At 36.6% G+C, this 25199-nt stretch overlaps 2 protein-coding genes across 2 annotated transcripts; both read left to right on the top strand.

Moving 5' to 3' along the window:
* The first annotated feature begins 9781 nt into the window (after positions 1-9781).
* On the top strand, positions 9782-11388 carry LOC110729188. The gene is made up of 2 exons (XM_021908908.1): positions 9782-10678; positions 10801-11388. The coding sequence occupies exons 1-2, from the start codon at positions 9782-9784 to the stop codon at positions 11386-11388; spliced, it is 1485 nt and encodes a 494-aa protein (XP_021764600.1).
* A 3604-nt stretch (positions 11389-14992) lies between these two features.
* LOC110729253 lies at positions 14993-24738 on the top strand. The gene is made up of 8 exons (XM_021908979.1): positions 14993-15534; positions 15819-16202; positions 16841-16892; positions 16994-17039; positions 17163-17244; positions 17363-17592; positions 21802-21868; positions 23420-24738. Exons 2-8 carry the CDS (start codon positions 16008-16010, stop codon positions 24317-24319), a joined length of 1572 nt encoding a protein of 523 aa, XP_021764671.1. The 5' UTR covers positions 14993-15534; positions 15819-16007; the 3' UTR covers positions 24320-24738.
* Positions 24739-25199: the final 461 nt, after the last annotated feature.

Here is a 25199-nt window from a genome sequence, read left to right as displayed (position 1 = left end):
AGCAGAAGATGCAAATTTGCACTCAACTTAGCATAAGAAACCGTCCCAACCTTAACTGTACGCTCTGGACGGCTGTCGTCTAGAGGTATATCAATATGTTCTCCAGCCGGTTGGGGACGGAGCTCATCTGACCGTTCCCCGGTCAGTGATTGCTATTTTTTCTCTTTCTTCACCTACACCAACAGAGGGGCCTTTCTTTTCTTCCCGGCTGCTGGTGGGGCTGGGGCGGCATCCTTGACATTGTCCTGCCCTTGGCTGTCTGGGGCCACAGTATCCTTGACGGCTGAGAGGTAGCACTCCCGGGCCGTCTTTTAATCCCCATTCAAGGAACCAACAGAGTCGTCATCCCTCTCATACATAATGAGCATGAGAGAAGGGATGATTACACCCTTGGCTTCATTGAGGGTTGGCCGGCCCAGAATAATGTTATAGGCCTTCAGCTCCTCAACGACCAAGAACTTGACAACCAGGTGTCGTCCTTTTCCTTTCTCACCCAGCCGGATTGGTAAATCAACCCTTCCGACTGGGTAAACCATTCCACCCCCAAAGCCAACCAGGGGGTGTGTAACCGGATGCATGCTGCTGACGTTGTATTTCAGCTTTTGCAGGCACCGGAGACTGATGATGTCCAATGAGCTGCCGGTGTAATCATCCCTTCTCTCATGCTCATTATGTATGAGAGGGATGACGACTCTGTTGGTTCCTTACATTCAATGACAACCGGGTCGTCATGCGGACGGCGAACGCTGCCCCTGTCCTTCTCAGTGATCAGAACGTCTGGGAAGGAGGAGCTAGCAGACGCCTACTCATCATCATCTTTTTCCATCTTTCGAAGATGGCTCTTGGTGCCCCGTATGGTAGGGCCACCGCATGAGAACCTGCCTGCTATGGTGTAGTTCGGCTCCTTATCAGTGTCCGAACTACTAGCAGGATGGGGTGTCTTAGACGACTTCCCCGGGTTCTTCTTATTAGTCCCTTTGGACTTAGAGATATAGGACTTTAACATCCCCTTGTCAGCCAGACGGTCCAACGCCCGTTGAAGGCTGAAGCAGTCGTTGGTGTCATGGCCAACTTCCTCATGGTATTGGCAGAATTTATTCTTGTTCCGTGACTGGACGGAACTCTTCATTGGATTCGGCTTTTCAATGGTCAACCGGTCCTTTATCTCCATGAGGATGGAGTTAGAGTCCTTGTTAAACTCGTACCTGGGGGCGTACGGTTTAAACTCTTTTTTCTTCTTCTGGGTCGGCTGGTCAGAGTCACTAACCGCCCAGACTTCTTTTCTCTTTTTGCTCTCTTCTTTCTTCTTGGCCGGCTGAGCAGACCGGCTGTCTTTCTGTTTGTTAAACTTCTTAGAGTCCGTCTGGTTACCAGGCGAGCAGAGGTTGGTTGCTTGAATATAGCTTTCCGCCTCCCTCAAGGCCGCCTGTAAAGTGAAAGCCCCTTTTCTGACTAGGTCGAACTTAAAAGTCGACCCGTCTCTCAGACCCTTGAAAAAGTCTGTAAAAGCTATGTCATTAGATAGTCCTTGAATCTGAATTCTGATCAGATTGATCCGCCTGACATAGGAGCGCAATCCTTCTCTCTCCCCCTACTTAATGGTGCTCAAGTCAAGACTTGTTTTCTTCGCAGGGATGTTCATCGATAAGTTGGAAGCAAACAGGAAGGCAAGCTTCCTGAAACTATCAATGGACCCAGCTGGCAAGTTGCCAAACCATTGTTGGGCAATGCCCTTCAATGTAGCCGGGAAGCATCGACACCAAGTGGCATCATCCAACCCCTGTAAGTACATGAGGTTAGTGTAAGCCATGAGGTGATCTTCCGGGTTGGAGGTACCGTCATATGTGCCCACCAACACATTTTTAACCTTGGTCGGCTGCGCCACCTCGGTTATCTCCTGGGTGAACGCAGAAGGTTGTTCACCCAGGCGGAGCAGACGAAGCTGCCAATCCAGTGGTTGGACGTTGTTGTATGCCGCCTAACCTCCGAAGAAGGTCGGCTGCATGAAATAAGGAGGATACTGACCGTAGACCTGAGAAGGTACATACGGTGCAGTCCAAATCATCTAAGGACCAGAATGGACGGTATTATCGCTTGTCTGGCTCTCATGCAAGGAAGGTGCATTCCCTGCAGAGGTGTTGTTGAAGCTGTCTGAAAGTTCGACGTAGAAGCCGACTCAGACAGCTGCTTATTCTCTTGCAGGTGATGATCTCCCGAGCGTCAAGAGTTGATTTTTTGCTTCCCGCCGGCTGTTGAGTCCGGCGGGGATTGTTGGAATTCCTCTTGCGCAGAAGAATCTTGGACCAATCAATGGTCCCGGTTGCTTTCTCCTTTGGATGAGGAGTTGGTTGCCGATCTCTGACTGAATTCCCCTTCTCAAGAGGAGTCTTTTTTGCCGACTGACCCTTGCTTGGGCCAGCCTGGCTCTTGGTGATCAGATCCGTAATTTCACCCTTGAAACTTGTCATGAATTTCATGAGTTCGTCTCGAGTGACGGGAGCTGATCCACTTGTCGTATGGGTTTCCCCTTCCGGCTGCCCAGGGGGTCGATTTGTACCCGCCTGGCAGGCACCCCGCTTCAGAGTGTCTCTGGGCCGGATGCGCTTGGTTATCAGGGAGCCATCATCGGCTATATAAGTTTCAACCTGAGGATCTTCATCCTCCTGGTCAGTGAAAACTTCTGGGTCGTCGCCCAAACGCTTAGGAGGTGGCACAGACTCTTGAACCATCTTTGAGGTACTTTCCCCACAGACGGAGCCAAATGTTTTGGGTGTTTTAGTCCCTCGGGAGAGTTACGTCATAAAATCTGGTCCGGCGTGAGCTGTACTTGCAAAATTAACGGAGACTCTGGGTGGTTGGAGCTCCGCCTCCGACAGTGAAGTTAGTAACTTGAATAGAAGTAAAAAGGTGCGGAAATTTAGGTGGGGATCTGCTTGGATTCCAAGCTCAAGATGTCTCTATCAAAGAGTACATGTGTGTAATAAATGGTAAAATGTGCCTCCATCAGGAGGAAATCTCCCTATTTATAGGTTCCTCGGGAATTGTGCCCCTGTAGACACCTAAAAATGTCTCCCCAAAACCAAACCCGATGATGAACAACCTTTTACCGCCATTATTGGTCGGGTTGAGTATTTAATTTTTGGAGTGCTTAAATCCATATTTCTATTTCATAAACAAACCAACTCCTATCCCATTTCCCCAAACCATAACTTATTTTCCTCTTTTCGTGCCTTTAAACCCAAAATAATTCATTTTGTGTCCTTTAAAATCATTCATTTTGTGTCCTTTTTATAAAACGTTTAATCTAGTTTATTTTGGTCCATAATCTGGGTCCAATGATTGAATAATTGGATCGGGCTTTAAAAGAGCTTTCCAACGATATATTATAAGCCCAAACTTGAGTTATAACGAATAAGTTATGGCCAAAATATTAAACTGAGCCCAAACCGTACCTAAGCCAACCTTACCTACGACCCAATGATCATGTGGAGGGTCCAAATGATTTAATCCAATTTCTAAACCAATTAGGATTAATTAGAAGATTCTATAAGTTTCTAAGAGATTTTAATTATCCTTTTTGAAAAGATAAGATTAAAGAGTTTGAAATTGAATAAAACTTTTCTTTTAGAAAATCCTATTTCTATTCGAATTGAAAGACATTCAAAGATAGACAGATATTATTTTCGTGCCTCATAGTTTTTATCTAAATTTTTTATGGTTGGATAGAACTTTAAATTATCTTTCCAATGATATATTATAATATCAATTCCGAGCTATAACGGAAAAGATATGAATAAGATATCAAACTCTACCCAAAACTGACACCGTCTCACTATTTCGACCATATCTTTTATTCTATAAAATATTTTTAATCCGATTTCAATTGGGTTAGAAATTAGACTTCAAGATCTTTCCAACGATATCTTATTTATCTTCTTTCGATTTCTGGATCAAAAGATATAATAAAAAACAAAAACCGTAAAAACTGTTGTCTATCGCAAGAGTTTTATCCGATTCGAGTTCTTATCTTTTCTTAATTCTTCGACCCCTCTTTTTTCTCTATAAATAGAGGTCATATAACCCCTTTTCCAATAATGAACAAGCTTGATCACAAAATAATTCTCTTCTCCCTCTTTAGCCTAAATACTAGCCACCCTATTCTCTCAAAATACTTCTCCTAAGCACTCCAAGGAGTCCATACAATACCTGAAGTTCTATACTTAAACCAAGGCGTGAAAGGTATAATTAACTTAGGGTTTGGACAAAATCAAATCTATATTTATTTAATTTAATTTTCATTTGCTTTATATTTTTATTGAAGTTACTAATAGTTTATTCATGATGTAGCAATTTAAAAGAACGCGCAGAATGTGAGTAATTAATTAATTTAATTACTCTTATTTTATTTACTTATTGCTAGTATCATGATTAGGTTATTTTATATTTAATTTTACTAACGCTATTATTGTTAAATTTCTTCCAATATTAATGTTTATTCTATTATTGTTATGATCACCATTTTGCATGTTAAAGGGAACATCTAATTGAAAATCACGCCTAATAAGATAATTTGGACAACCGGTTTAGGATCCTTTTTAATCTTGTTATTAATTCAAGTGATCACAAATATTTTAGAATTATATGTTGCATTAATATTCAACCAATTTAGCATAATAATAGTTTGGAGCTAATTGAATCTTTGTTTGCATGCCTTTGAGATCGTAGGAATCACTTTTCACTATAAGAATCGAGTAGAGGCCAATACGGGCAAATGTGACTCCATGACTCACTTCGTACCATCATCCCTGATCCTCCTTTCGTGGTTCCGAACCATATGGAGTTAGTAATCTCGTGGATTATGAATTTGGTGTAACCTTCACGGGTCAATCGTTGTTGCCTATCGTTGTCCCTTATCGCGGTTGCCTTTTATGATCCGTGAACGGTTTACAAGTTCCTTAAAAACTTGTTGGCGGCTCCCTACTTTCCTTGTCCCTAATCGTATTATGTCAATTCCCATTTCCTATGAGTGCCAAGCATATTCACAACATGCTTTAACGTAGGCGCACTTCGAACGACGCCTACAGCACCTGATTAGGTCATCAAGCCCTAATCATTGGTGGGCTGCACCACATTGCGGCTTTCTCGGGATTTGGGCCATGAAGGCTGCCTTTTTTCCATTTCCTTGGGAGGACACGTGTCAAACAGGGATTGGTCCTATATGGACTAACCCTAAGGTGACATGTGTCACTCTCTGACTGGACCACGTGTCAGGGTAAAATTACCCCAAACACTATATTAATCATTCCGCCAAGCCTATTCAACTAAATAATAATAATCCTCTGTGCCAAAACCTACACCCGTAGTCCTCGACCCCACGCCAATAACCTAACCCTGCACTATTGTTATTTACGTTGATGCTCTTGTCCTATCTTCTCTCAAGAAGCAGCCCACACTCATGGGATGTAGCGGCAATAATGCAGCAGTCGCTCTAGGCCGCTCTTCGCCTTGTGTGCTAGACGATGTTATGTTGTGTCCAATTGCTTCCATAAAGCAGTAGAAATCTCAAAAGGTCGAGGGTTGGTTGGGTCTATGTGGTTGAGAACGTTGTAAGCATACATATGGGTCTCGAATAATTCTACCTAATTGGAATATTGCACACTCTGGTAGTCAAGGGTTAGTAGAATCACATTCTTGATTTAGTAACGGAGAGAGCCGAAAGAAACTCGATGGCTAGTGGAGGAGGTGGCTAATTGCATTCTTAGTCATAGTGGTAGAGCGAAAGTGTGTTTAGTGTAGAAAAAGCGAGAAAAAAAAAACCTAGCTAGAATAAAAAAAAAACTTAAAACTGTGATATCATGTTAGATTTTTGAAAATTTCGAATTGAAGTTGACATCAATGATCTTAAACTATGTATGAGGTATAAGATACGAGTCAAAACTTTGTTAAGAAATCTCGAAAGATAATTATAAATTGTACATGAAAATATCTCTCAAAATTATGAGGAAGATTGTCTTTCTATAATCTCTATCACAACCAACTATATGTTGGTGTCTCGAATTGGTCTTGCTCAAGCCTTTATCATAGTAAGTGACCAACTATACAATTTTGGTGAGTGGTTGGAATCTAGTATAAGATTAGCTAGAATTGGTTATGGCTTAAGAGCACCAACAAATTCAAGTCAAATTATAATATTTAGGTCTTCCACTAGACAATCGTTCTACAATATCAAGCCAATATTATGAAACACTATTTTAAGTTAATTAAAAAAAATAATAATAAAATAAAAAAATCTTTGTTATAAATTATCCTAATAGTTCGTAGGAATATATGATGTTTCCTACCAAACCTACTATGACATACTACAAAATAATAAAATTTACTAACAACAACCTTATCTTTTTTTCTTTTTTATTTCTTCTTATCTTGATTATTAAAGGATATACTTAAATCTTTATATTTGTAGGGAGTAATACCATTATATTAAAACTAAAATAGACCCGGTCTACAATAACTTATTGTAGACCCAACCTTCTAGTATACCATACGAATGTGATTATATCATACGAAATGTGATTATATTATTACAAAAGTGATTATATCATCTTGAAACTATTATGTAAATGTATCACTCAAAAAGTGAATTTATCATTATAAAAAGTATCAAATAGTAAATTACATCATTCAAAAGATGATTTTTAAATTTTATCATCCTAAAGATAATTATATAATCTCATTAAATGGTTTAATATGAGATCAAAATATGACTCACAAATATATAATAATATCATCTTAAAAAGTGATTATATCATTCAGAATGTGATTATATTATTTGAAAGTGTCAAATTTTGGGTTTACAATAATTTATTGTAGACCGGGTCCATACAAGACCAATTGATACCATTATACCAATATATAACTTAATATTCAAATTGCTACAAAATGCGCACAAATTACCCTTAGAAAAACAATATATAATAGCTCCGTTTTTTTAGTTGACACGTTTTGACTTTAGTACTATTCACATACCTTTCTTTGAACGTGTTTTGTGATTTATATGTAATGAAAAATATAATCATATGGGGTCTTGTTAGATTCGTCCCGATATATATTTTCAAGATATCAACTTTTTATAATTTTTGCTTTTCGATAATTAAAGATAGGTAAAATTGGTATAAGCCACCTTTTTTGTTCAACCTTTATTAAAAAAACCACATTTTATGTTTTTTTATTTACTAAACCACCTTTTAAGTACCTAAATTTTTATTGCACCACCCCTATTTCAAATCTAACAGATTGCATCTCAATCATCCACTTCCAAATCATTAAGCATAGCAAAACCTTCCCTTCCATCCCAACCATCACTTCAATTACCTCAATTTAGGGTTTGAAAATAAACAAATACTACAATTTAATTTTTGTAGCAAAAGTAGGTTTGGTTTTTTTAGAGCTTCAATCAATTTAGTCATGCATTTATATAGAGGGAAGGGTCAAATATTTTTGGGGTGAAAAAAATACATGATTTAGGAGCGAAAGACATAAGTTGTGGGCCCCTTTGACGTGTCAGTTAAATTTTTTTGTTATAATTTGAAATAGGGGTGGTGCAATCAAGAATTTAGGTATTTAAAAGGTGGTTTAGTAAATAAAAAAAATATAAAAGGTTGTTTTTTCAAAAAATTTGGACAAAAAAGGTGGTTTATACCAATTTTGCCTTAAAGATATTAACGATTGAAGTTGTACAGTGCATTGACAAACATAACTAAAGAAAGGTGTCAACTAAAAAGAAAGGGAGGAAATATCATACATCTCATCCTCCGTGAAAGTAGGATAGTACACTCGGGTGCACCATGTCCCGAAAGGTGGAAAGAACATATGGTTGTTTGATAAAAAACATACTTATGTTAGACAAAGAACATATCCATACATGTTTCATAAGATATTCTTTTATGCTTATGTTCTTTAATATGTGTTGATTAAACATGTTTTTTGGGTTTCAATAATATAAACACTACTACAAAATTGACCAAAGAGACCTCAAGTTAGAGACCATTTAATTAAATAGGTAGTCTCTTAGTTTCAAGAGACCAAATATCCTAAATATGTGGTCTCTTTGGTATTTCGAGAGACCACTTATTTGAAATAATAGGTCTCTTGTAGTTTTTCAAAATTTTAATTTAAAACGGCAGAGACCATTTTTCTACATAAGTGGTCTCTTTTTTTAAAATACGTATATAATAAATTTTTTTTTGTAAAAAAAAACAAAGGAGAGACCAGTGGAAAGTCTAATATGGTCTCTACTCTCTACATTATCATCAGTCAAGATGGTCAACACATTCCCAATTCAATTAATTTTCTTTTTTTTTTTTGGGTTGGAACCCAATTAATTAATTTAATTTTCATTTTCCCCAAAACGAACCGCCAAAAACACAGTCTAGAGCACGCAGCAGCGCACCGACCTTCAATCCGCCATTATTTCCACCTTCGTCGATTCTTCCGCCATTATTTCCACCTCCGTTTTCCACCTTTTCCATTTTCATCTTCCTCCATTTTCATTTCCAAACCCATTATATGAAATTTATTACAATCTTTTGAAGTTTAGAACCCAATTTCAAACCCTTAAACACACGCACTGACTCTTGCAATTGCTCCACCACCTAGGGTCGCACGACTAGCCGGAAAACACTGCCTACAGTCGCCTACTGCGCTACTAGCACCACATAGGGTCGCACGGGTAGCAATTGATTGGTTGTTTTGGGCATTGAATTCACAATTTCAATACTACTGCCCTAGCTATTCGCACAACTTTGCTAGCCTCCACAAGACCACAATCGACTACTGACGCATTCTACCTCCGGCCAACCATTGCCAACAGGACCAGACGGAAAACCCTAACCAGCCCCATTAGGTTCACCGCAACTAAGCTAGGTATCATATTTATTTTGTTTGTTTTATGTAGATATTATTTTGAATATGAATCGTGTAATTGTGTTTATTGAGTGTTTGCTACAATGTTCTATTGTTATAGTAATCTTCTCATCTTGTTCATATATGAATCCTGTTTTCAGTTATACAGTAGTGAGTTATTGGATTTTGATTTTCCCGCGAAAGTTTGGATTTTTTAAAAGTTGAATAAAATATTTGCTATAATGTATGCCCATTTTTTTTAACACAAAAGGGAAAGTATCTTATATTATATCAAGATAGAGCTGATCATTGAAATCATCAGAGCAAAAGTGAACAGAAAAACTAGAATCTAACATTATAAAATTCTGAACTTGTACATTTTTTTTATAAATAGAATCTAACATTATAAAATTCTGTCAAATTATTATTTTAGTTCAAATAAAACCTTCTATTTGTGGCATTTGTGTTCTTATTTCGGGACAAACTAGCCTGTTCCCCCAACTTAAAGGAAGGTAAGACTTGTTACTTTATGAGTAGGGCTGAAATTTAGGCTTTGATTGCTAGGAGTATTTCTTTTCCATTAGTGAATAAAATATTTGCTATAATGTATGCTCATTTGTTTACAACTAATGCCACATTTAAAATTGTTTGATTGGTAGGAGTATTTTTTTTCCATTAGTGATTAGGATTTTATAGTTTGTTTCTGGCAAATAATGCTTAGGGTTCATGTGGATTTAATTAGTTGCCACCAATTGCATACCTTCCTCTGTTTTTAATTGTGATTTGGTCTTTGTGTTATGAATATTCTAAGAATGACTCATGAAAGTAACATGTGTTAATAGATTTTGAGGAGTTTGTGTTTTCTTCTTCGTGCTTAGAAATGGATCGAAGTTGGATAACAACAACAAAGCCAGGTGACCCTGAATATCAACAAGGTGTTAAGGAATTTATTAAATTTGCATTTGAAAATAGTGGAGGTCGCTCCAAGCTACGTTGTCCTTGTTTTATGTGTCATAATTTTTTGCATAAGAGACCGGATGAAATTCTCAATCATTTAAATAAATGGGCATTTGATAGAACATATACCCATTGGATTTGGCATGGGGAACGTAGAGACATGCATGCGGGTGATAGTGGTGAGACTAGGGATAATGTGCGTGTAGTTCATGATGTTGATGAGGGAGATCAGTTAGAGGACATGTTGCATGCGGTTGAGGATCAACTTGATGACAACCCTTCAATGCTTGAGAGCTTGTTAAGTGACTCTGAAAAGCCATTGTATGAAGGATGCACCAAGTACACGCGATTATCCGCTATTCTTAAGTTATATAACTTGAAGGCGGGTCATGGTTGGACTGACACTAGTTTTAATATGTTATTGGAGTTAGTGAAAGACATGCTTCCCAAAGATAATGTTCTTCCTGATAGTACATATGAGGCGAAAAAGTCACTAATCCCAATGGTTTTACCTTATGAGAAAATCCATGCATGCCCTAATGATTGTGTATTGTATCAAAATCAATACGAATCATTAGAGAGTTGTCCAATTTGTGAAGCTTCACGGTACAAGAAAAGGGAAGGAGCAGTACCAGCAAAGGTTTTATGGTATTTTCCTATAGTACCAAGGTTCAAACGATGGTTTTCAAAAGCAGAAGATGCAAAGAAGTTGACATGGCATTTCGATAGTCGAGTTGATGATGGAATGCTTAGACATCCAGCTGACTCTCCGCAGTGGAGATTTATTGATGGAAAATTCCCTGACTTTGCCAAGAAAAGCGTAATTTACGCCTTGCATTGTCTACGGATGGGTTCAATCCATTCGGTTCCTTGAGTAGCACATATAGCACATGGCCAGTTATGCTAGTGACCTACAACTTACCTCCTTCATTGTGCATGAAGAGAAGGTTTATGTTCTTGTCATTGTTAATTCAAGTTCCAAAGCAACCGGGCAATGACATCGATGTGTATTTGACTCCACTTATTGATGATTTGATTATGCTTTGGGAAGAAGGTGTTGAAGTGTTTGATGCTTATCGCAATGAGAATTTTAATTTGAAAGCAATGCTATTTTGCACTATCCAAGATTTTCCGGCGTATGGCAACCTTTCGGGGTACACTGTGAAGGGGAAAACAGTTTGGCCCATCGGTATGGAAGATTGCAAGGGAACGTGGTTAAATGCATCTAAAAAGCATGTCTATCCTATTCATCGTCAGTTTTTGCCGCCTAATCATCCATATCGCAGAAGAAAGAATGTGTTCAATGGGCAGCAAGAGTTTAAAGGGCGATCAAAAATCATCTTAGGTGAAGAGATATTCGATAAGGTGAAAAATATTGACATCACATTTGGCAAGAAACATAAATCGGCCCTTTCTACGCAGGGGTTCAAAAAGTGTTCGGTTCTTTGGCGGCTTCCTTATTGGAAACATCTTTTTGTGAGACATTCACTTGATGTTATGCATATTGAGAAGAATGTGTGTGATAGCTAGATCCACTTGGAGAAGAAAATAAAATCAACTCATTCGTTGAAAAGATCATCACTGAGTATGTATAATTGCAATAACTGTGTCGATAACTTCTGATTTTGTTCTTACTGTGTATTTGGAAACTATTACAATTTTCCTATCTTCATGTAATTATGTAGAGGAATCAAACAATTTAGCTCGTTCCATCGGAAGGACATCAAGAAAATAAAAAAGAATGCATATATTAGGTGGGAGCAACCACAAGTAAGTTATCATCACTTTTACAGCAGTTGATATTATGCAGTTTAATCCTAAAATCTAATATCTTGTTAATGATTAATTGTTTGCATTATCATATCGTCAACCAGCATACACCAAGTATTGTGGATACTTTGTTTGTCGATATATGCTAGACATTGTGCAGAAAAGAGTGCTATGGGTTTCTAAGCAGGTATATTATTATAAATATATGTCATTTAAATTGGTATAAACTATCCTCAGCTCTAACCAACTGTCTGCATGTCTGAACCTCTGTCTGAACTGTGAATGTAACTCTGAACTGTGAAACTGACTCTGACCTGTGAAACCAACTGTGAATGTAACTCTGAACTGTGAAACCAACTGTCTGAAATGTGAATGTAACTCTCTCTGTCTGTTGCTCTAACCAACTGGGACTTGTGAATGTAACTCTGCAGTCTGCATGTAGCTTAATCATATTAACCACCAAAAATAACCAGCTTATGCAATCTATAATAGCTATAAGGTTTTTATATTCTGATCTGTAGTTCTGATTGTAGTTCTAATTGTCAAGTCTACTTTTCATTTTTGAATCAGTCTTGAAATTAAGTTAGGAATGAAATTTGACATTGGAGTTCTGATCCTATTTATCAGCATCAGTCAGGTTGGCATATAATTAAGATTATGCTACTCCATGAAAATTAAGACTGTAATTTACAGCTTTGATAGCCTATTTATTAGTACCTTGCAATCTGATTCAAGCAGCAAGTCCTGATACCCGAGTCTCCTTGCAAGCTTAATGGCAAATAACAATGCTCTGCCTTCTGCCATTTCTGCAGGTCATTGAGCTCTCACTCGTCTGACAGCGGAGAAGAGAACCTCCCCTCTGTGATCCCTTGCCACCACACCGAGCCCCACCCAACCTTCATTAGCTAGGCAAGCATCCGCATTCACCTTAATTAAACCATTAGAGGGAGCAATCCACTTCGAGGCACTCTTCTTCCTTCGAGGCTGCATTGGTTTGTAAATCATACTAGTAAGCAAACTTATTTTGTTTTTTCAGTGTCCATAACCTGTAATCAGGTTGATACACTCAAAAAACTAATCTTTTCCATGCTGACCTTGTGCTTTGACCTTTTCTAAGCCTAGTGTATTAGTTCTAGTCTCAGCTTCATCACCCATTTCCTTCACCTTCCTACTTCACAAACTCTGATGTGCTAGATGTTTTAACATCTAAGTTGTAATATTTTTCCTTTTCTTGTTAAAAAAAAAAGTGAGCTAAGGTTGTGGATTGAGGATGTTCATCAATGTGCAGTGCTTTGTTATGTCTGTTTTTCGGCATTTGGATAAATATCTCTTTGCTTTCCTTCAAAAATAAATAAATAAATTATACTCATTTGATGGCATATGTTGTATGTTGCAGGCCTTTCCCTCGATTTGTACATATTCTTCGGAAGACATTGATGAAATGCGAGATTTGTGGATAAAATATGTTCTTGATCATGAGCCAGATGAAGAAGATTCGTGATGGATGAGCTTAATGAAGAATGAGATGAGCTTGAGTATGAAATTAGCTTACTGTTAATCATTATACTTGTACATCTAGCTCCAATTTTGAACTTTATTTTTTTTTTGGAGGAAAAGCTCTACTTTTGACTTTTGTTTTTGAATATTAAAATTAATGTAAATTTTGGGTTCAAATCTGTTGGACAGAATTTGTTTTTGTATTAAAGATTTTATATTTATGTATATATATATATTATATGGAAAATTTATGTGTTTGTATATGTATTGGCGCCAAAATTAATTGCAGCAGGAATATGAATTGCAAAATTGCAGGGAATCAATATAATTCAGATCATACGATCAATTGAATATAATTTTTATTATTAATTTTTTTAAAAAAAATAACCATGGAGAGACCACCTATTTTAAATAAGTGGTCTCATTATTCAAAAACCAAAGACCACTCATTTAAAATAGGTGGTCTCAGATTTTAAATCTAGAGACCACCTATTTAAAACATTTGGTCTCTTGTTCCTCTATATTATTTATTATTAAATTAAAAAGAGAGATCATCTATTTTAGCTAGATGGTCTCAGCTTTTAAACAAGAGACCACTTTTGATGAAGTGGTCTCTTTGGCCAAAGACACCTCTTAGCTAGAGACCACACCTAAAATGGTCTCTTTGGCCATTTTGAGATGATCTCTTTGGCCAATTTTGTAGTAGTGAAAGTATGTTCTTTAAATTTGGTTCGTATATTTTTTGAGGTAATGAGTAATGCACAATTTTTTATTATTTTTTTATTATCATATAACATTTTTTTTTTATTATCGTATGTTCTCTGAGTTTGATCAGTTTGTTCTTCGGGTATGAATTATATGTTCTTTACATTATAACTTATGTTTTTTTAACCTATGTTATTTTGAATTTTGAAATTTAATTTGAAAATGAAATCTTGATTTTTTTAGTTGAAAATATTTTAGAGAGAGAACTAGAATTATTATGGAAAATTGAATTTTTGGAGAGAAAGAAAACTATTTTTGGGAAAATGATATATTTGGTAAAGATTTTTTCCGTTAATGTGTAATTTTTCATAAAATTTTAATAACGTTTTATCACGTTCTTTTTGTAATGTTTTTATGTTATTTAATAATACATGTTCATTGCTAAACAACAAACATGCTCTTTTTTTAAAATGTGCACGTTCTTTTTCGAACATCTAAATTTTCTTTCTGCCTTTTTTTATTTAACCGGGTGCGCAGATCATGCATTACACGGTCTGCTACATATTAGAAAGATCCAAAAAAAATAAAAAATTATTTTTTGTGTATTTCCACAACCATCATATCAACACCTTTCACATATCAGCCAGTTTAACTACACAAGCCACCGCTTAAAGGTAGTAATAAGTAGGGCTGTACAGAGTGCGGTTTAGACCGCACCAAACCGCAAACCAAACCGCAATTTTGCGGTTTGGTGCTGTTTGCGGTTTGAAAATTGCGGTGCGGTTTTTAAAAATGACCAAACCGCGGTTTGCGGTTTGGTGCGGTTTCAAAAAATATTGAGACCAAACCGCACCGCAAACCGTACTTTAATGCGGTTTGCGATTTTTATACTATGTTTTCATTAAAATTATATAAAAGAACTAAATTATATGAGCTAATGTTTAACTATTAGTTAATTGCAGATTAATTAAAAGAGTTCAATATTTGAATTATAAACTAATAATTATAAAATGAAATAAAAATTTTGTTTTTAAAAGAATAATTACAATTTTAATAAAATACGGTTAAACCGTAAACCGTACCGCACCAAACCGTATTTTGCGGTGCGGTTTGGTGCGGTTTTATTAAAAGTGCGGTTTGAAAAAATTACAAACCGCACTTTTGCGATTTGGTGCGGTTTATGATCCAAACCGCACCGCGAACACCCCTAGTGATAAGAGGTAAAGAAATCCCCTGCTCCCACCATAAGCAATTGTTCCATCTCAATTTACTTGCTTCCTAACCCTTACTGCGTATTATTACCCTTATTTAATCCATCTACAAAAAGTCAAGATATGGTTAAAAAAAAAAAAATCCATTTTGTCCTAAGACGATTCCTTCCTTAGTCTGCTACTCAATCGTTCGTGTCGAGGCTTCCTTGCTTCTCCTCTCTTCTCTTCTCTTCTTCTTCTTTTACCATTTTCTCTCTCCTCCTCCTCTTTCTCTCTCCTCTTTGCCGTCGTCGTATTATAGCAGAAAAACAGAGCACAAAACAAACCCCGATACCAAACAAACTCACCTCTAACACAAAAAGAATTTCTTCACTTTCTCTCTCTTCAATTTTTCTCTTTCTTCAATTTTTCTCAGATTTCCGAAACTTCGAATATCTGATCTTCTTCCACCGCTTCACTTCCCCCAATTTCCCTCTTTTTCTCTCTCCTCCAGGTTTGCTTCTTCTTCCCACTTTTTTTTATTCTTTTTTTCATTTTTGTTTTTATCTTATTACCATTTTTCTTACTTTTTTTGATGGTTTTTTTTGGGGGTTAATTTTCGAGTTATACTTCTAAAAAATGGAAATTATTCTTCTACTTTTGTTTTTCAATTCTGGGTATTTTTTTAATTTTTATTTTATTGTGTTTTAAGCTATCCCCAAGTTTGATTAGGGGTGTTTTTGATTTTATATACGTTTTCTTGTAATTTGTTCTGATTCTTGATTTTTTTGTTTGCAGGGATGCCATATGAGTTGAGTTTGATAGTGAATTCAGTTTTTCGAGTTGAAAAACAATATAAAAATGTTGGATTTTATAGCATAAGATTTAGGGTTTTTGGATTAGTTTAATTGAAGTGATTTCGTTGTTTGTTGGTGAGAAATTAAAAGGAATAAACTGTGATTTTGTTTCCAATTTAGTTTTGGGTTGATGGGGAATAAGCTGGGGAAGAGGCGACAGGTGGTGGATGAGAAGTATACAAGGCCTCAAGGGTTGTATCAGATCAAAGATGTTGATTATAAGAAGCTTAGGAAGCTTATACTCGAATCGAAGCTTGCCCCGTGCTATCCCGGAGGCGACGAGTGCGATTGCGGCATGTTCGAAGAATGCCCCATCTGTTTTTTGGTTTGTATTGTTTCTACTTTGGTCATTTGAATGAATATGTTCTCTGTGTGTGTTTTTTGGGTTTCATATGGTTGTTGCAAGGCTGGAATTCCGGGAGGACGGGGAGGGACAGGATGATATGCTTAATCATATTATATTTTATGTATTTCTTTAAGGTATTTGTTGGTTTCCACACTTGATTTGTTGTGAGCTTGGTTTACTGGGACTCGGGTACCCATGTTCCAAGGGTCCGACTTGGCTATTTTGTGAAAATTGTCCATGGTTTTGAACTAACATGAAGTGTTGAAGTGTCCTAAACACGTCCGAGTGTCAAGGTGGTGAGGTTTCAAATATTCTATTTTTGGAGGTCACGAATTCAGCATCAATTTTGGTAGTGTTATTAGAACAGGAGGAATTGCTTGTTGTCTAGAATGCAATGCTGTTAGGCTATCATAAAAGGAATAGTGTTGATGTAGACTGTCTACGGTCCTTTATCTCTATGTTCTCATGTATTGATTTGTTTTTGAAATAAAAGAAATTTGTTCAATTTTATTTGTGGAAATTTTACCCTTGCTTTTACCCCATTTCTTAAGGATTTTAGACTGATTATAGCTTAAAACATTTATGACATTTCTAAGTAAACTGTTTTTTCCTTGCAGTATTATCCTACTCTCAACCGGTCCAGATGTTGTATGAAAAGCATATGTACAGGTACCTGTAAATACAGTCTTTGTATATTTTCATATCAATAAATGGAAGTTGGTGGTTAGGATATCAAATGTATTTGGCTTATCTGTCTCATTTGTTGGCAGAGTGTTTTCTACAGATGAAGAATCCAAATTCAACTAGACCAACTCAGTATCCTTCTTTATGATTTCCCTATTCTATTATGTTTGTAATGTTAAATTCTTTACATAGGATTGGATTTTCTTATTGGTTTCTTCAGGCTGAGACACTTGACTTTCCTTAACTTGTATATAGATGTCCGTTCTGTAAAACTTCAAATTATGCTGTGGAGTACAGGGGAGGAAAGTCAAAGGAGGAGAGGGGAATGGAGCAAATTGTAAGACATGCTTGTCGTACTCTTTTCTCATTTTACAGGGATGGGTGCTTATAGTAGTTGCCAATTGCTAGTTGGTTTTGTAGACAGGCACTTATGTTTATGTTGGACACTTTAACAGGAAGAACAGAAGGTTATTGAAGCCAAGATTCGGATGCGGCAGCAGCAGATCGAAGAGGAAGAGGAAAGACAACATGGAAAAGAAGAAACAAGCCCTTCAGATAGAGAGCCTCAGACAGAAAATATTGGTTGTATCACATCTGGTGGTGTAGAATGTGAAGAAACAGCCCCTTCTCAAGATTCAAGTGGTACACAAATTCTCAGACAACCCCAGTATACCAGACATGGCAGGTGCGTCATTGATTGGCATCTTAAATTTGGGGCACTGTGTTTTAGCTAGTTATATGCTTACCTGTGATAATTTTCCTGATGTTCTGAAGTCCAAAATGGTATTATGTGTTTTTTTAATTATATCTCCAGTAAAGGCTGTTCATATGTAGATATTAATTTGGCTACAATAAAAAATCTTGCTGCCTTCTTTTTTGGCTTTCTTCACTATTGCCAATACTTAATTATAATTTTTATGTGATGCAGTTTGGAATGTAATAAGGAATACTTAGGAAAGTCTATCTAACATCTCTAAGCCTTTCTTATCCAAAGAGGACAAAGAAAAAGCTTTTTAGTAGTTTCCTAGGTGAAGATTTCCTGGTTTAATCTAAATGCCTGTTGGTTATATTCATTTATATAGTATAAATTCAGCTGAGTCGAATGCTGTTGCTATTGGTTGGAATATGCGGTAAGATTTAATGTATTAGAAAGTGGCTGACCATTGAATCTCTCATCTGTTAGGAATCTTTTGCATCTGTCACATGCCGTATGACTAATAAGTTTGATTAGAAATATGTATAGCTGCAATACAAGCTAAAACAAGGTAGTTGAGCACAAATACTGTCAGAATGGAAGGGGGAAATTATTGCGAAAATGCTCCTAACTCAATTAAACGTATAATTTAAAATGGAAGAAGAGTGGATAATCCAATCCCATCGAGATGCTTCCCTGTCTTTTGTTATTTTGTTTTGAATAAGTTTTTTTAATGGTGCCAATTCTGTCAAAGGATGTTAAATATTTACAAAATTATACATATGTATTTTCTAATATGTTTATAATCCATATAGGATGCTCCTATATGATTTTCTTGTTACGATTTGATGACAGTATCGGAATGGCAGTCACCTGTTATTTTTGTAGCTTTATCATTGCTACTGTTATCAGAGAAACTGATACGGTGTCACGGGAAAAGATAAGAATTCATCTGCTACTATTTTTTGAGCGATTTGAAGACTAGGCGATATTAAGGAGGGTTGTTCAGGGATAGTATACCAAAATTCCACGGAAGCATAAATTGCATGAGATGTTATGCCTTTGCGTATGAAGAGTGGATTGATCCTGCATAAGCATTTGCAATTTATGCTGAAGGAAGGAATAAAACCTCTGTTTGGCAAGTTACCTTGACCAATATTATCCCATTTGCCAAGATATTGCTGATAATGGTGATGAAGAAGTCATCGTCCTTAAGTATTCATACATACAACAAGTGGGAGCAAAATAAGTTGGGACAAGTGTAATTCATAAAGTGAACTGAGCTTCTTCATGAGAAACTGTCCAAATTTCAGTTTCAAATTTTCTCCAATTATTTACTTCACTAATTTGAGAATAAATGAAATGTATGACAGGATTGATTTCCATTTCAGAGTTCCTTTGGTACTTACTTTCTTATCATGAGAACCTGTCCTTATATTTCTAATTGCGAACTTTTCCTTCTGACTTATCTCTGTTGACATACACTTATAATTTTCTCAATGCGTGCCATTTAAGAGTGGATAAATAATTGGTAATAATATTTGACTTGGATTGTAGGTCTTTATTCCTTGCTGAAATAAAAGGTATATCATGTATCTGGATATAAAATTACTGTTTTTGTAGTAATAGGTAAAATGAAATATAATTTATTAGCATAATACCTCCAAAAATTGAAGGATCTCATATGTATGATTGTACAAAGGTGTGCACGTGAACACTGTTGGTTTTGGACTCATTCATAGCTAGTACTCTGTCATTTTCCTATCAAGAAAAACTTGAAGTAGAGAAAAGTAGAATATGCTTGCATTGGACTTTGATAGTCGATCAGGATGTGTAGTTCAGTTTTAAGATTGTTCAAGTTTTCTGGCATGATATCTTTTAGCTTTCATAGGGAACTATCTTTCTCTTGTTAAATGTGTGATGTTGACCTTACAATGGGTTCCATGAAAAGTTTTTAATATCTGCGCAATCACTTGTCAAACTTTGTCGAATTATGAATTTCTAATTCTATTTTCAGTTCTTATTTAGAGCTGGTGATTCATTTCCTTTTGTTTTCTTTTGAAGTTATTATGACAGCTTGCCTATGAAAATTCATGAACTTTCCATGACTTGATTATAGGATAATATGACAATGTATGGAATTTGTCTTGATTCATGGACTTCTATAGTAGACTTTGGTACTGACTACTGAATTGGCATACAGACCTCAATAGTAGGCATGAAAAGCCTTATGACTGTTTAACTTGCTGCGACCAATAGCCTTTGGATCATATTTAAGGAGAGAGAGAAAGTGTAGTTGGTGCACATGGTTTACTTTATCACCGAGAACACTGAATTGTTGTCCTCACATCCACTTTATAAGGGCAACATTAGTGAATCTGACTGCCAAAAGCTTACCAAGTATAGTATGGTTAAAGTAATATGAAATTTCTATTTTAGGATCTTAGTTTAGTAAAAAAAATGGAACAAGTATGTAATTGTTTGAATTTCCTAAGTAGATTTTTAATTATAGATATGGTCCATGAAGAAAGTAGATTAGTATTTGGGCCATCTTCTATTTCTAGTATGTGTGTAATCAATATGTCTCTACTCTCTAGTCATCTAGTGACTATGTTTTTGTTATTGGATCCTCAAAGCTCTTTTTTTGTGGGAATTTTTTTGGTTAAGGAAAGGAGGGTGTTAAAATTTCATATGCATATGTTGTTTGATCTTCATTGTGATTATTGGATAAGACTGAAGCCACCACATGCCTCTGTAGATATGTTACCCAAACACAGTGTATTTGTCAGTGTGCCTACGTAAATATGGCCTAGTACGAATTCAGTTATGTCGTTGTTTTGTGTGTGTGTGTGTGTGTGTGTGTGTGTGGGTGGGTGGGTGGGTGGGTGGGGGGGGGGGGTAAAGCTGATATGTTGTTTTATTGATCATTATCATTATTGGATAAAACTAAAGCCTCCACATGCCTCTGTAGATATGTTACCCAAATATGGTGTATTTGTCAGTGTACCAATGTAAATGACCAGCATGAATTCAGTTATGTCATAAGGGTTGGGTACAATAATTTGCACTCATATACTACTACTGTGCATACTAACCAGAGATCAGTGATAAGGGGAGGGAGATCTGGGTGAAAATTGGTTTTCAAGATTTTCGTAGAATTGTTAAAATTGAAATTTTGTTAGATCTAGGATTTGAAAGAAAACACACGATTGGACAATTTATGATGAAGGTTCACCATAGATGTAAGAAGACTCTTGTGCTTTGTTTTTAGGGAGAGGGTGGAGAGGCCAGTCCATATTGATGGCCAGAGTTCTGGATCTGTTCACCTACTCCAGCAGGGGTCATCCATTTGTTTTCCTCAATGCTTTTCGATGCTTGGTGTGTTGGCTGGACTGATTTTCTCTCCTTCACAGTTTTTGTTGTGCTCCTGAGCTTGCCAGGATCTGAAGTTATGATTTCAGATTAGTGACTTGGTTATTCAGGTGGTAGGTAATTAGGCATATGTATGTATGGAATCATACATATACCTAAACCTCATTACCTGCATGGAATTTGATAGGCCGTTAATACATGAAATTTTGTTGTATGTCAGTAAAAAAAAAAATGGTCAAAGCTGATCTTGTGTTCCCTTAGGCTCACTCACTTGGCCCCCGCCCCTCCCCCCCCCCCCCCCAAGGGGCCCCAACAAAATTTTTTTTGGATATGGTGCTACTCTGACATGATTATCATCTGACAATTGTGATTTACAATTTGGGCTCCAGCCATACCCATTTAGTAGGATTTCCTTTGCCATGTATCCATTAACCTCGTTGTTTATTTTCTGTACTGCTTTCTGGTTTGTTGTGGGGGCCTTTATAGCACTTTATACCAGAAAATACTTCTTTAAATAATAGTTAGTTAGCTACCGCTTGAAATCTGTTGAAAACCACGAGTTAACTCTCATTCAGGTCCTTTTCTTCTTGGTGGTGTGGTCAACAATTGCCATAGTGCCATATTTAGGGTACTTATCTCAAGTTTAGAACATTTATTACTTTGCTTATTTGCAAATAGGTGTTTAGTTTGTGTTCTTGAATCTTACATAGTAATATGGTTTAGTATTGGGATGTTTCTCCAGTTTGCTTCTGCTTAAAAATTGATTCAGTATCAACATCCAACTCTTCCAACCTTATAAATCTTACTAATATGCTGTTTTTGATGCAGGGATGATGAATTTGACCTGGATCTTGAAGATATTATGGTTATGGAAGCTATCTGGCTTTCTATACAGGTAATAATTGAACCTTTAAGTATTAAGAAATTGATGCAATTAATCTAATATTTTCATCTTCTTACATACATTAAAGAAATGGATGCAATTAATCTAATATTTTCATCTTCTTATATACATTAAAGAAATGGATGCAGTAATCTAGTATATTCGTCTTCTTATATACATTAAGCCCACCTATCAAATTTTACAGGAATAAATCCATCTTTTAAGATTCATATTGAAAGCGCACAAAGATTTCAAGATGAAAAATCTGATTCCTTGTGTGAATCTTCTTAAAAACAATCAGATTGCTTAATTTTCTCAAAGGTAAACTGTAAAACAGTGGCATTATTTTAATAAAGTCAGTAGCTCTTTGTCGAGGGGTTCTCCCTTGGTGGACTCTAGGTAAACTTTTAGTTGGAACTTTTATACATAGGATTATTTTTGCTCATTTTGATATGTGACTAATTTTTTTTTAATTCATATGAATATATGATTGAAAATGGTTATTTCAGATGCTGAATTAGTAATTTTGCCTCATAAAGGGTTGTTGATGCACTTAGTTAGCTCTATCCTCTGTGAATTTGTAGAAATGACTATATTTACTTGTCTTGGGAGAAGACTCAAGAGTATTATTGAAATTTAGATGAATATATCAGTATAAATCCTTGGACTTATATTCAACAAAATTATGCTTGATTAGCATCTCTCTCTCTCTCTGTCTCTCTGTCTCTCTCTCTCTCTCTCTCTCTCTCTCTCTCTCTCTCTCTCTCTCTCTCTCTCTCTCTCTCTCTCTCTCTCTCTCTCTCTGTGTGTGTGTGCATGGCTCTCATTCGTCTGGTTGACATCTCCTTGGTGTTTCGAGGGTTTTTATTTATTTATTTTATTTTAATTTTGCATTCTCTTTGCTCCTTTTTATTTTTTTATGCTTTGATTTTTATGGTCTCCAATTCACACCTTCAACCGCAACATTCAATTAACTGTGAATCAAAAACCTAACAATTAATATTTTGACAATTTATTTCAAGCTGAATCTAAAAAAGATCCACATGATAAGGTTTGAATGTTTGTAATTTTAATTTTTAATAGTCAAAGATTTTAAAAGTTGACCATAAAAGTCAAAACGTAAATAATAAAAAGGAATCGCAGGAGTAATATATAAGACTTTAGAGCATATGATACACACAGACACAACACACAAGTGAAAATTGAAACATTGCCTTTTGTCTCAACTGAAATGCCTTGATCAGTCCTTAACTGCACTTTAGTGATACCTGGCTGCTCACATGAGGCCTTGAGAAAAGGGCTTAGATTTGTGCTTTCTTATCCTTTAACAATAATGGGCTACTCTTCTTGGATTGTTTTTGAAAAAGATAGAAAAGGGTGCTAAGAGATACAGGTCTTTGTTCAGTGAGACTCATTCTTTTTCAATGTGAAAGCTTATAATCTTTGTAGTAATTAACGCTGATCCCTAAAACAGTACTCAATTGATTCGAAGAACTTTGTTTGTTTATTTTCACACCTGCTGATCTCTATCTTCTGTACTGTTTGCCTTTTCCTCATGTCTAGGAGAATGGAAGAGCAGAATATTCTCCTTCTAATGATGCTGTGCCTGAGCAATATACAGTTGAAGATCGCCACATGTCACCAGTGACAGCACCAGTGGCTGGATCATCGTCATCCCCTTCAGGTGGTCTTGCTTGTGCAATTGCAGCCCTTGCCGAGCGCCAGCAATCCACTGGAGAATCTTCCACCAATTATAGTGAACCTGTATCACGGTTAGACATGATTCCGAGCAGTAGCAGGAGTTCGAAGAGGATGAAAAAGACTCAGAGAAGACATGCAGAAAGCTCTTCTAATAAGGAAATTTGTAATTCAAGAATGATAGCTGAAGGGTGTGAGGTTGGTCCTGCATTAGAGGTTACTGAAGTGGGGACTAGCTATGTCAACTCAGATGACTCTGAAGATGAGGCTATTATACTGCCACCACCACCACCTCCGCCACTAATGCATCATAGGTGGAACTCCAAGAGGGGAAAAAGTATCCAAAGAAAATACTCTTTCGGGAGAGCCTCGTCCAAGAATTTGCATGATCGAAGGATGGTAGCAGAAGAGTGGGAGTTTGACCGTGGCTCAGAGGTTGCTGAGGCAGGGACCACTTATGCTAGCTCGGATGAGTCGAATGAGGACACTCAAGTCGCTTCACAGCCACTACCATCACCACCTCTACCTCCATATGTAGTCGGAACGATCAGTGGCTGTTCAGATGGGGAAGAAGATCATGTTGAATACCTACTCCCTCCACCTCCACCTCCACCACCACCATATGTTACAGATAGTGGCTTCCAGTCTTCGATCCCAGCCCCCATAGTTCCAGAGAGTTTCGAGGAACAGATGATGTTGGCCATGGCAGTTTCATTAGCTGAGGCTCGAGCTAGGACAAGTGCTCAGGGAGTTGCATGGCACTAGGTTTAGTAATCACGATTGTATCCTGTTATCTCTCCACTCCCCATCTCTGCCCCGGCTCTCCCGCCTCCATCAACAAAAATGCAAAAAAAAAAAAAAAAAAGCTCATTTTCCTCCCCCTTTTAATCTTCACACGTATGTATTAGGTTACTGAAGAGCAGATTTCAACGAGTGATAGGTTTGTCGGGTTTTATGGTATTTGAAATGATTAATGTGCCTCATGATTCCCCCCCTTTTCCTTTTCTTTTCTTTTCTTTGCAGTTATTAAATGATGTTGTAAGTCGTTTTCGAGGTGTATGATTGATTGTTAAGGCAATCTGGTCTTGCAATGTAGACCTGGCTAAGATTTCTGTGTCTCAAGCAAGCTTCTGATGGTTATAGGCTCTTGGAATGATCCCAAGCAATTTTAGTGCTAGACTTAATTTGAAGAGTCAGTAACTATGAGATATCCTCTGTTTTTTCTTTTGCAAATGTTACTCAAGTCACGTGTGGTGGTGTTAACAACTTAACATGAATCAACTCTTGTGAATTTTTACGAATACGGCTCCAACCAGGTGCAAGTTAATGGAGATTGTCATGAAGGCCTTGTTTGGTTTGTTGTAATACATTTTCAAAGGAAAAATATATTTTCAAGGAAAAAATACAATTGCAAAGTAGATTTTCTTTGTTTAGTTGCATAAAAGAAAAATTAAAGAAAAAAAAAGGAGTGAAAATGTGCAGGTGAACGAAAGGAAAGTTAAAAAAAGTGAGGAGAAAAATGTGGCTTCTCTGATTTTCTAAGGAAAATGTGTTTCTTCAAGGTTGCAAATTTCCACCATTGGGAAAATTGTTTTGCACACTTCACAATCCAAATCAAAGAAAAATGAAAATAAAAATTTTACTA

This window comes from Chenopodium quinoa, unplaced genomic scaffold (assembly GCF_001683475.1).
Source record: "Chenopodium quinoa cultivar QQ74 unplaced genomic scaffold, ASM168347v1, whole genome shotgun sequence".
In the NCBI taxonomy this organism is placed as follows: Eukaryota; Viridiplantae; Streptophyta; class Magnoliopsida; order Caryophyllales; family Amaranthaceae; genus Chenopodium; species Chenopodium quinoa.
The sequence above is the reverse complement of the archived record's forward strand: the minus strand, read 5'-3'. Positions and strand labels throughout refer to the sequence as shown.

Coding starts and splice junctions, on each gene's coding strand:
- LOC110729253 (XM_021908979.1), top strand. CDS start 16,008: ATGGGGAATAAGCTGGGGAAGAGGCGACAGGTGGTGGATGAGAAGTAT. Junction 16,203..16,840: donor AATGCCCCATCTGTTTTTTG/GTTTGTATTGTT, acceptor TTTTCCTTGCAG/TATTATCCTACTCTCAACCG. Junction 21,869..23,419: donor CTATCTGGCTTTCTATACAG/GTAATAATTGAA, acceptor CCTCATGTCTAG/GAGAATGGAAGAGCAGAATA.
- LOC110729188 (XM_021908908.1), top strand. CDS start 9,782: ATGGATCGAAGTTGGATAACAACAACAAAGCCAGGTGACCCTGAATAT. Junction 10,679..10,800: donor CTGACTTTGCCAAGAAAAGC/GTAATTTACGCC, acceptor TTGTGCATGAAG/AGAAGGTTTATGTTCTTGTC.